The 11,868-nt window shown below is 38.1% G+C and overlaps 1 protein-coding gene across 5 annotated transcripts in view; it reads left to right on the top strand.

Annotated features, from left to right (window-relative positions):
- The window catches only part of CDC42SE2 (CDC42 small effector 2), a 116,736-nt gene extending 105,170 nt beyond the window's left edge, over nt 1-11,566 (top strand). For all 5 annotated transcript variants that reach the window (XM_075079593.1, XM_075079591.1, XM_075079590.1 and 2 more), the window contains 3 exons: nt 4,411-4,512; nt 9,076-9,193; nt 9,636-11,566. In XM_075079593.1, coding sequence (XP_074935694.1) covers nt 4,411-4,512; nt 9,076-9,174 — 201 coding nt within the window. In that variant the 3' untranslated portion in view covers nt 9,175-9,193; nt 9,636-11,566. The remainder of the gene's footprint in view (nt 1-4,410; nt 4,513-9,075; nt 9,194-9,635) is intronic.
- Nucleotides 11,567-11,868: the final 302 nt, after the last annotated feature.

Consider the following 11,868-nt stretch of genomic DNA (forward strand, 5'->3'; position numbering starts at 1 on the left):
GGAAGAGTAAAAGTGAGGAAACTCGTGGGTTGAGATAAAGACAGTTTAATAGGTAAAGCAAAAGCTGTGCACACAAGCAAAGCAAAATAAGCAATTCATTCACCGCTTCCCATGGGCAGGCAGGTGTTCACCCATCTCCAGGAAAGCAGGGCTCCATCACGTGTAACGGTTACTTGGGAAGACAAATGCCATCACTCCGAATATATTTCCCCCTCCTCCCTCCCCCTTCGTTCTTCTTCCCCAGCTTTTTATTCTGAGCATGATGTCATATGGGGTGGGATATCCCTTGGGTCAGCTGGGATCAGCTGTCCCAGCCATGTCCCCTCCCAGCTTCTTGTGCACCTGGCTGAGTGTGGGAAGCTGAAAAAGTTCCTGACTAGTGTAAGCACTGCTTAGCAACAACTAAAACATCTCTGCATTATCTGTTTTTAGCACAAATCCAACACATAGGCCCATGCTAGCTACTGTGAAGAAAATTAACTCTATCCCAGCTGAAACCTGGACATCTAGAAAAATAATTATCAGCCTACTAGGATCTAAGTGACATCACTCAAATATTTTCTGATATATTTGAGACCTTGATGGTACTTTGCGTGTCTTTTCTTTTTCTTTTTTTGAGGAGGCCTGTCATGAATAGCAGAGAGGCATGAATAACCATGTAGAGGAGAAAAATTTCCAAAACTTTTCTTTTTTATATGCATATATACAGCCAGAGAACTTGTCTAATTCAGACCTAATTGCCATCACTATGAAGTGGCTTCAGCTAGAGAACTGCAGCGCAGTCCCTGGACAAAATTTGGAGATAGTAAAAAAAGATCACTTCTTCCCTGCAAGCCCAAAATAGAGGGGAATGAAACGGAAATTTTACATGCCTCTAGACACATCAGTGGCAATTATTTGCTTAAAGAAAAAATAGTCTTGAATTTCTTGTAATAAGTAGTTTTTTGAACTATGAAAACACTTTCAGTAAAACACTTGTGGTTTTGATGAAGGGCAGGTTGAGTGCATGGTAAGATTAGTTGAATTTTTTAAAATGGAAGTTTCAAACTTTATTGAAAGTTTCAAGAAACTTGCAAGGTTAAGATATTTTCTGTGTGATGTAACTGTTGGTGGCCTTCTGAATTCTGATGTTGTACTTCAAAAGAGATGCTACCATGTGTGGGTGCAAAGCATCACTCACAGATTAAGAATAGAAGAGACAGTTCTTGACTTCATTACTATGGTAACTGAAATGTGATCCAGTTTCATTCCATCTAGTATATGTTCAAAGCAAAGCTTCTGAGATGGATCCTCAGACTGCTTCCGTTCCTTTCAAACATTTAACACACACACACACACACCCACACCCACACCCACCTGCATCTCTTCCACTTATGTTTAAAGATTATTTATTCTTTTCATGGCGTAAAGATTACCTGGTGTGTACTTTGCCATCCAGATTCTGCAGATTTTTGTCAAGGGAACAAACTGAGTAAAGCCATTAAATAATGATATTACATATTCCACTTCAGGAACCCTTTACAGGTCTTTTCCTCTGCTCTATTTCCTGTTTTGTGTTCCTTGTCACCCCTTCCCTCTTAGTAAAGGGGGAAGTCCCTTGAGACAAGGCAAGATGGGGGGGAAGCAAATATTACAATTCAGATTTTAACAAGAAAGATAAGAGACACAGACACATTAGCTAATCATAATGTCAGCTGTCTTCTGCTTCCCCCCTGCAATGAAAACATCCACAAGAAACACAGACAGAGGACTTAGGGTGTCATTGCAATTAGGCTGCCAGAGTTGGGACATAAAGGTATTCCCTCAGAAACATCTTTAAAACAAACCTTTGGATGGTACAAGTCCGTGTAGGTTGAAGTTCTTTGTACTAGTATCATAAACAAGCAGTTGTTTATAGATCATCTTTATAGTCAGATCTCATTGCTGTAATGGTTAGTGGTGTATATATATTCTCAGGCTAATTATTTATGGTATGTTGTCAAGCAGAGTTTGGGCATGGGTGAAGGCTAGCGGGAATTCATTTTCCTGGGCTCTGTCAGCTCAGGCACATGACTTGCCTTAGGAACAAGCATGGAAAAGCACAAGGGATACGCAGAGGGAAATGAGCATAATTGGACAATTCATTTCTTCTTAAGTAAGAGACGAATGCGCTGCTTCTCGGCTCCTCTCAAATTAAATATGCTAAATTTATTGAAGAATTAATCTGTGTGTTCATTCTTGTTGTTTATAGAGCAATGGTATTGCATGTATTCTTACAGGGCCTCAGAAAGTACAGCTTCACAATAAAATCCTGGCAAAGCTAATGTTTTTGGCATCCTCTGTAAAAGCTTTGTAACCTTTCCAGGCATGTTCCCCTCCTCCTGTCTCTTGTGTCAACATTGCTCAAAAAGAAGTGACTTTTTACAGTGTTCCCCAAGTCCCTTCACCCATGCTAATTGGTCACATTGGTTCTGGCTAAGGCTGTGTCTATGGAAATGGCATATTCTAGTAGGAGCAGCTATGTAGTAGAGCAGAACAGTTAGTGTTGGGGAACCGTGACGTGCCTTAGATGTCTTTTGTGGTCAGCTTCAGACTGGCTCACCTGGTCCATTGGCCTCACTGTCCGTTAGCAATGGGAGTGCATCAGCTAGACCTCCAGTTTGGCTTCACGCAAGAAGTCTAATTTGTACACTCCAAGATTACTCTGAAATTAAAACTGAAGCATGATAAATAGGGACTGGCAAAGTTGCTTCACAAGCGTGCTTGTGATCCAAGCTAAAATAATAATGTAAATGTAAACTGAGTGCTCCTGCAGCAAAAAAAAAAAAAAAGGTTTGATTTGCTTTCAGAGCAAACTAGCTGTGGTCTTAATATAGCAGAGCATTTAAATACTGTTCCATTGCTTGAAGGAGATCAGATCAGTGGGCACATGCCAGGGTGTAACTGGCTGATGGCCTCTGATAAGAAACTTGCTTAAAATAAAAACAGGGTTTGATGGCAATTCACTTTAACTAGTGGTTACTGGTTGACTTGCTGATGATTAGCGGAGAATCATTTACATTCATTCACAAGACCCAGCACTCTTAATTCTGTTACTGGCATGCCTGTGATCTTAGCAACAAGTAAAGGAGGAAAATAAGTTGAGTTGCCCAAAGAAAGAGTTTGGTTATTTGCAAACAAAGGAAAACAAGAAATTTCAAAAGCTTTGAGTTTGTCTACATTTTGTCTACATCAAAACCCTGCATTTCAAAACTGTACTAAAACCAAGAAATCATGGATGTATTGTTTAGACATATAAATGAATCTGACTCTGGCTGTTATCTTTTTAGAAGGGGGAGAGGGGCAACTACTGCAGACCTGAAAATTTAAAGTGTTTTAGTTGCAGCAGTGTGTTTCATACACCTCTCTAGAGCTTATTTCTGTGTCAGTCACAGCATATTACAATTCTATATTGTGTAAATACAGCAAGGTGTGTTTAAAATAATCATCACACCTGGTGGAGATGCTATGTGGTTTTTTCAAATACATTATATGGGCATATGGTGACTGCACAGTGCATGGTTTGCTCTGTGTAACCTCCCTGGCTCTGGCCTAAGAAATGAGGACAGGGTTTTCGTGCTGTATTCCTTTAGATGCAACGCTTAGCTAGAGGCAGGCAACCAAAGCAGCTTTAATTAGAGAAAGTCCTTACTGCCTCCAGTTTTTCATTTGTGTGTTATTACATTAATAAAAAATGAAGCTGTGACTCTAAGAAAGGGGAGGCAGATGTTAAGACATTCTTGCCCTCTGTCTCATGGCACAGGAATGGGAGTTCCTAATCTGGCATCCTGCTTTACCATCATACTGCACCCCTCCACCTCACACTCTACAACCACACGGACTGGAAGTTATCTTAGTACACAGGGTTCAGTAAAGATGTGTCTGTGACTAACCCTGATCAAACTCAAGGCATTGTCTGAACATCACTATGAAATATATTACAAATAGCGATGTAAGTTCCCATGGCATGCAAATCAGAAATTCTGTAAGTTGGTGGTTTCATAGACTATATTAATGGTCTTTGATCCTGAATTCTTGTTCTGAATGACTAAACTCAAATTTGATCTGTCAGATCATGATTTAAATACAACTATAGGCAGAAGTTATTGTATGAGACATTGCAAGTACTGCTTTACAAACTGTAGAATGTAGTAAGGTTATTTACGAATGTTTTGTTGGCCTAAACACAGGTCTAACAGCCTGCTATAGATCCTCCAAGTAAAAATGAAGGACAGTATCACCAATCTCTTGGTTAACCTGGGAATTTGGACTCTGCTTTTTTACTTAGTGTAAGAAGTATCCTGTGGGCAGTTAACTTTTACATTTATGACACACATTGTTTTTGCCTTCTCAATGACTCTCAATTAGATGGTTTCTTTACCTTCCTTTCAGAAAAGACGACGGCGGATTGACCGAAGCATGATTGGGGAGCCAACAAACTTTGTTCACACAGCTCATGTAGGATCAGGAGACCTATTCAGTGGAATGAATTCAGTAAGTATGAGCAGATGAAGAATATTTCATCTTAGATAGAACACAGGAACACTGTGTGTGTGTGTATATATATATATATATATATATATATATATATAGTGGCTAAAGCAATGAGTCTTTCAACTATAAGAAAGAATCTGTATATAACTGAAGAACAACCTGCTAGTGTCTTAATTCCAAGTCCTAAACACTTGCATTCAAGATTATGGAATTAATTTTTTAAATTCCTATTTTTATTGACAATACATAGTAGATGCTGTATAAATTGAACAGGCTCTGTGTAGAATACTTTTTAAAAATTCATTCTGATGATATGTATGAACTAAAATAGAGGTATATTTGAAAATATACTAGAGTATTTTAGAGAAAACTTTTAAAAGCATCTCATAATTGACTAGACTTCTTACCTGAAACGCTTTAAGCTATTTTAAATATAGTTCAAGTAAAACTCTAACTTACCTTGGTTTCTGGTGCACACGAATACTTTTGGGTGTCCTTGTTGAGGTTCTTCTATACTCTGTAGCCCTATTTGCAGTGTGTGAATTACTTCTGGAGCAAGCAACAATGTCATAGGCAAGGTTTTCGGGCTTCTTGTAGATGATAGTAGCAATAAATATTTTTATCTCTTTGAAAGTGAAAAACGGAGGCTAAGATAGATACTGAAAATCAGCTTATGAGGATAGATTTCTTTTATGCAGCTTTATATTTATGTGAAGTGTCAATCTGTTTTTAAGGTCAATAATAAGCAATGTATAAAAGGCTTGTATGTAGATAACGATGAAAAATACTTCTTGACCTTAAGCCTCTTTAAAGGAAAAAAAAGTTTTGAGATTAAAGTGAGGAAAAAATCTTACAGACAAAAGGAGAAGAAAGAGTTCTCTCAGAGGTATAAGAACAGAGAGCAGAGCTCTTAAGGAAGGAGGCGGTTTTAAGGCAGGCAAGTGAGGTCATTTGTAGTTTCAACTTGTTTACAGCTTATTGAGATCAGACAAAACCTTTTGTAAGTCAGTAGATATTAGCGAAGGGCAAAGCTAGAAAATCTGACGTGCCAAGCAATATACTACATTGTCCTGGAAAAAACATAATGGATTGGAAGTAATTTGTACTAAAACATGTGTAAGCAAGTTAAACGGACAAGCACAGCTTGAACTTGATAAAATTCAGTTAAAGCTAATTACTTATTTAATCCAATATATTGCATTAATATTTAAAGCCATTATAAATTGAAATAATAAAGTGAGAAGTTTTCTCTTTTTTTCTGTAAAGCATGGCTTTTTGCTTTTTAAATGATTGTTGTCCCTCCTGTGAGAACCTTCGTCACTCTCACAGCTGATCTGCCTCATGTGACGTTTGTGGTGATTGCCGGCAGCTTTGCTCTTTCATCTTAGACTTTCCTCCTGCTTGCCCGCACCGTTGCCTTGCACAATATCCAATTACACTCCAGATAGTAGGTAATTGTTATTGTCTATCTACATAGACTTTTTCATTTTGAATGCTCATAACTGGCGCTCTCTTTCTCTCACTCTTTTCCATTTGGATGATGCGCTGCATCAGTGCTCGGAATGATGTTTGTGATCCCAGATAGAAAGGATCTATATGCAAAAAATAATCCTGTTTTCCTTCTCTCTCTTCAGAAGCACAAATCTCTGCTTTTTCACAGTGCTTATTTTTCTGCCTCTTCTGCAGTGACTTCCTGTGGTAATATTGCATTCAGTCTCCTTGTTCATTCTTCGCAGTGTAAATTCCAAGATTACAGTGTTAACCTCCGCATGTTTTTCTGCTGCTTAATTTCCTCTATAGTATGGACATTACACACCTTCGTGAACCTCCTTTTGCCTTCTCTCTTCTCAGTACCTTTGGAGGACTTCCTGCAATTTATTAGCTTTTCCTGTATAAATTTCGGTTTTCATCCACTATCTGCTCTGTGTGTTTTTTCATGAGCTTTGTTCTTCATTACATATCCTTATGATTCTGAGTACAGTAGTTTTCTGATTACTGAAATATTTTGCTTTTTTGTTTGCCTTCTCTCTGTAAAGAGTCTTGCTCCTTTGTCAAAGGTACACTTAAACAGTGGGAACCCTCTGCACTCTTTCTTTCTTTCTCATTCCCATAACTTTCTTATTTTACCTTCATAATCCATGATGAAATCTCTCACTTTCTTCTTCTGCTTCATATTCCTCACTTTAGTCTTTGGTTTCATGTATTCCACCCTCTTCTCAGTTTTCCTGTGTTTTCTTTCTCAAGGACCACTTGTACTATTTCCTAATTCTAAAAAGGAGGGAAAGAAAAGGAAAGAAGGAAATTAATGAGATAGATAAGCAGCACAACAGATTGTCTGATCTTTGATTGGTGCAATAGCTTTCCTCTTCCAAAATCTTTAAATCCTTATACTATCTAAATCAGACATACGACACAAGAACCTTACTGTTACGATGATTCAAAGGAAGGCAATGGCATCTTTTGGAAAGAAAAAAATAATTGCATTTCATGGCGCTTGTTCTTGTAGCCCAGATTGCCTCAAAAGCAGGATGCTTCAGAAAGAATACCACCTTATAAGCCTACAGACCTGCTTTTTTGCTCAGTGTTTTTAACTTTGTATGTCTCCTATATTCTTTTTCATATATAAAATAGCCACTGAACTGTTAATGCAGTCAGGTTTAATTCGCTGCATTCTCTTTGCTTTAGGTGTAACAGCCCCTGCATTTTAGACTGACACTTCCTTACCCACTAACACAAGCATCTATATGTGTGAATCAAGTACCAGAGAAATTACTCTAACCTTTAGGAGAAATAGTCATAAAGATTTAACACCTTAGCCTTGCAATTTATGTTCATTTGCTGTTCTCCAAAATCTGAAAGTCATGTAGGCAAGTTGTCAGGCTGGAAGGTGACATGACCTGGAGATGATTTTCTAGCTCTTTTACTCTAGAGGTAGAGTTCATTCGGATGAAATTAATGCCATCCTCAAGTCATTCTTGTGAATACATTTACATGCAGACGAATTATTTTCTGAGGAAAAAAAGATTAAATTCAAACTCCTTTTGTTCCAATGAGCAATGGAAGATGCTTGGTGAAGACGAAGACCAGCTTGGTGAAATGTGAAAGTTCTTAAACACTGCCCAGTGAACGTGATTGCACTTCTCCACACTTCCTTACTGAGTTTGTATTCTCTGACATCGGACCCACTGGAGTACTGGCTCTGAACACTTTTCCTGGAAAAAAATGTGAATATAACATTGCTTTGCTGCAGCTGTATCACTCACTTGAGCAGAGCACCAAGCTAGAAAATGGTCTTACACAGCACTGCAATATGTGATACTGTTGAAAACAAAGATCGTAAAATAGGCTCTTTTTTCACATTGGTTTGCGAAACAGTGTGTATGAAAGAGTTGTGCTAATTCATGTGTGTCCTTGTGTTTTGCTTTGCTGGGGAACAGAAGATCCTCCTTTTGCCTTTGCAGACAGGGAAAATATCGTGCACACTACTTGGAAATATTTCTCCAGTGCTGTTTTAATACAGCTTTCTAGTGATATTTGGTGGTCTCTATGAGGGAGCATACATCTAATAATTGCAGGTGGTACCCTGCAGGCATAGGCTTTGCTGCTAGTTCAATTTCAGAAGCTGTAGCCTTGAAAGAATATGCTATTTTGTGCTCATTGTATACTTATGCTCTGGGGTGCAGAGAGAAGGCGGCCAAACATTTAAGGTTAGAGTGGTCTTCCTGCAGGCACTTGGAGATGATTATTTTGACTTGTGCAACACAAGCAGGAAAGAACTACAGATTCCCTTCCTTTTTGTTGATAAAGGCAATGAAAGCCATACAGGGATGTGCATGTGTCTCCGTGTGTGTGCGTGTTCTTTATGTATTTATTTGCATCAGGCTAAAAATACCTTCAAATAAGCTGTTTCCAGGGAAGTTGGTAGATTGAGTAAGATTTAAACAATAAATGCCCTACCATTTAAAGGAATAGTAGCATTTAAGGAAAGCACTGTGTGCTGTTGTATAAATAGATAAATAAAAAGCCTTCCACAAACCAAAAGCTCCTTTTTGGTTTAGAAATTCCTTTTTTAATTATCTGAAGTTAGCCATACAGTGCAGATACTATCCAGATATTTTGTAAGTTGTCTATTATATTGTTAACGTATCGGTGTAAACGTCTCTGGTTTGTCATACTTTGCAAAGAACATTTTCTGTATTACAAGATAAATTATAGCTTGTCAGATGGAATGGAGTTGGATACCAGTAAGAGATTTGATTAATTTTTTTTGAGTAATCAAGCAGGTCAGTGAAAGCCTGAATCAGCCAGTTTTCTTTGGGAGAGAGGAAAAACTTCTGCCTCAGCATCAGTTCTTCCATCTCTCCTGCTGAGCTGCCTGCAGAAGTGAAAATTCCAGCAAGCCTACGCTGCACATGTCTTCATGCAAAAGTAATGTGGCTTTAATGGTAAAGGAGCACTTGGAAACCAAACCTAAACAAGAAATAAAATTGGAAGCAAGAAGATGCCATAGCGCACTAACTGCCTTTCTTGTTTTCTCTGCTTCCCTTTCCCTTCTGTCTCCAGGTCAGCTCAATTCAGAACCAAATGCAGTCCAAGGGAGGCTATGGAGGTGGCATGTCTGCAAATGTTCAGATGCAGCTTGTAGATACAAAGGCAGGATAACCTTGGGGAAACCTTTCCAGTAAGTATTGCACTCTACTTTTTAGGCATTGTTAGAGTAGTAGGAAGAACAATCATACGACTTCAGAATTAGCTCCCTGTAAATAGCTGTGTCTTTATGATGCCCGATTTTAAAATGCATTTCTGAGTAAAAAAATCAATGTCATGTAAGCATATTAATTTTTTTAAACGATGAAAAATAAATTGTCATGACTGCATCAGTCTGTCCATAAGCCTGTTTTATACCTGCGATGATATCGTAGGAAAATCTTTGCAAGTGAAGTTGGTTGTATAACAAATTCCAGAAGAATTTTGTGGTATGATTAGGGTACTATTTTTGCAACAGTTCATCCATGTAAGCATAATATGTATGGTGTTAAGTCAATGAATAGCAATGTTACAGAAGGAAAATGGTCACTCAGAATGTTCAAAACTCAGTTTAGTATGTGTTTTCTGTCTTCCAGGTTTATGCGAGTTCCTGTATCTTCTTTCCTGTGTCCCCTCTTTTGCCTTGGTGACTGCTTTCTGTGCTCATGACAAGAGAAGTGATGGCTAATTGTTCACCCTTTGTGATTACTCCAGTGAAAAGTTGCTGTTCTGCTCTGATGATGCCATTTGTCAGATTGGTCTGACCGTGCCTTTCAGTGGCATGCACACATTGGCCTCTACGAGTATCATGGACGTAGAGCTATTTTAGGATTGATTTTAGCTTTTCGTTTGTTTTAAGCAAACTAAAGCACCGACCTTAGCTTCCCTCGTCCCTCACAAATACTAATGCACAATATTCTGTTGCTTTGTAGTCTTTAAATCTTTTCTGCACTCAAGTAATTTAGAAATGAGTGTTCCATTAATGTCTTCAATCATCTGTTTTTCATACCCATTTTTGAAAGGTCTGGGACCTGCAAGCACAAATGATTATTTCATACAAAATCAGCAGAGTAGATGACCGCATGCTTTGTGAGGTTGCTTTGTATGGTGGCCTGCTTGGTGCTAGAAGAAAAAAAAATTGCTTACTGCAGACTGGTGAAAAATTTTGCTGTGGCACCAAGTCATGCCTGTTTCTGAAAAAGGACTTTTAGCTTACCTGCTTCAGAGTTACGTCTTTATTTTAGTTTTTATCCAACTGGTCTTGAAATAATAGAGAGCTTGCATTCAGGAGGCATTTGTTGTAAATGTTCAGTATATTTATTTTGAAAGAGCTGACCTTGAGACTGTAAACCAGTGTAGTACCGTATCTAAGTGTTGTGGAAGCGCTTTAGTCTATTTAAAAAAGAAAAGCATCATGTTTTGCTGCTTCTTTACAGTTTTTCTTGATTTAGCCTGTATGGTCATTTCCAGTAGCAGCATGTCAGACTGCCTGCAATATTAGCTGAAAAGTTTCGTAGACCTCTCTAAGTAGTTGGCAGATTCTGTGTACTAAATATTTAGGGGCCATGGAAGTTGCTAAAAGCAACATACTAATCTGGCAGAACAGATGCCAATGAAAACAACATACAGGGTGACTTTTTACAAAGTCAGTAAAACGCCTTTTGCTCAGGTTCCAAAGCATGTTTCTTTCACACGTTGTGAAATTGTATTTTAATATTGCACTGTTTCAGATTATGTCTGTAAATGGTCCCTTTTTCCCCTCCTTGTTGGTGGTTTGAGAGAAGTTGATGATTTGAGTCCTGGTTGAGTTAAATTTTTATGTGAAAAAAACCTGATCCAAACAAATAAGGCATAACTGAGCCTAGTCAGATCCATTTTTATAGGTAAACACGCATGTTTTCATAAATATAGTTTGCTGTCATAAATGATTCTGTGTGCTTTTTCCATCCTTTCCCTGATTTCACATTGCAACAGCTCCCAGGTGGATTTAAACATGTATGAACCTACCTACTCTTCTTTCTCAGTTCGCAAACAACACACAAAATGCAGGGCCATGGAGGTAGTTTACCTCCCCTAAGTTGTGTTCCAGCGGTAGGTGTCAGTTACCTGGTTGATTAGTTTGAATTGGGTTGGATAGTCTTCATTGATAAAGGTACTGATTCATGATGACAGAAGATCAAGATGTTCAGTTGTCTGGGTGCATAAACACATGGCAGAGCAGTGATATGATTTTTAAGGGTCAACATTTGCAGTGCCACTTTATCAATGAGTCTTAAATATACACCACGATTAAAAAACTATTTTAATTTTGTCATTGGTGATAGTGGCTTAAATTTGTTTGCCAAACCTATCTTGCACTCATCAAAATGTTTTCAGCTCAATAGCCAGGAAAAAAAATTGACATATTTTTATAACAGACATACTTTTTTTGTACATTGTGTTCATTCTTGAATAAAGTCAGTTCAGTGTTGGCTTGTAGATATTACAAGGGAAGTATTGACTTTGGTTCAATAAATGTTTTCTTTCAGTTGGTGGCCTACCCTTTTTCTTTTTCATAAGTTACATTTGCATTAGAAAAACACTTGCAGCCAACAGAGAAATCAGTGGTGAAAATTGGCTGAAGAGTAACCTATTAGTGTCATCAAGTAATTTGTAGGCTTGAGTCTTTTTCATGACACTTGACCCTTTTGTTGCCAAGTGGGTTAAACCATAATTTTATTAGCAGTTTTGTGGCATTGATTTGGCGTGTGTACCAGGGGCTTCTGCAAGGATCTTCAAGGGAAGGTGGCTTAAAAAACACATTGCAAACCTTCATATACAGGATTTCTT

This window comes from Phalacrocorax aristotelis, chromosome Z (genome assembly GCF_949628215.1).
Source record: "Phalacrocorax aristotelis chromosome Z, bGulAri2.1, whole genome shotgun sequence".
NCBI lineage: Eukaryota > Metazoa > Chordata > Aves > Suliformes > Phalacrocoracidae > Phalacrocorax > Phalacrocorax aristotelis.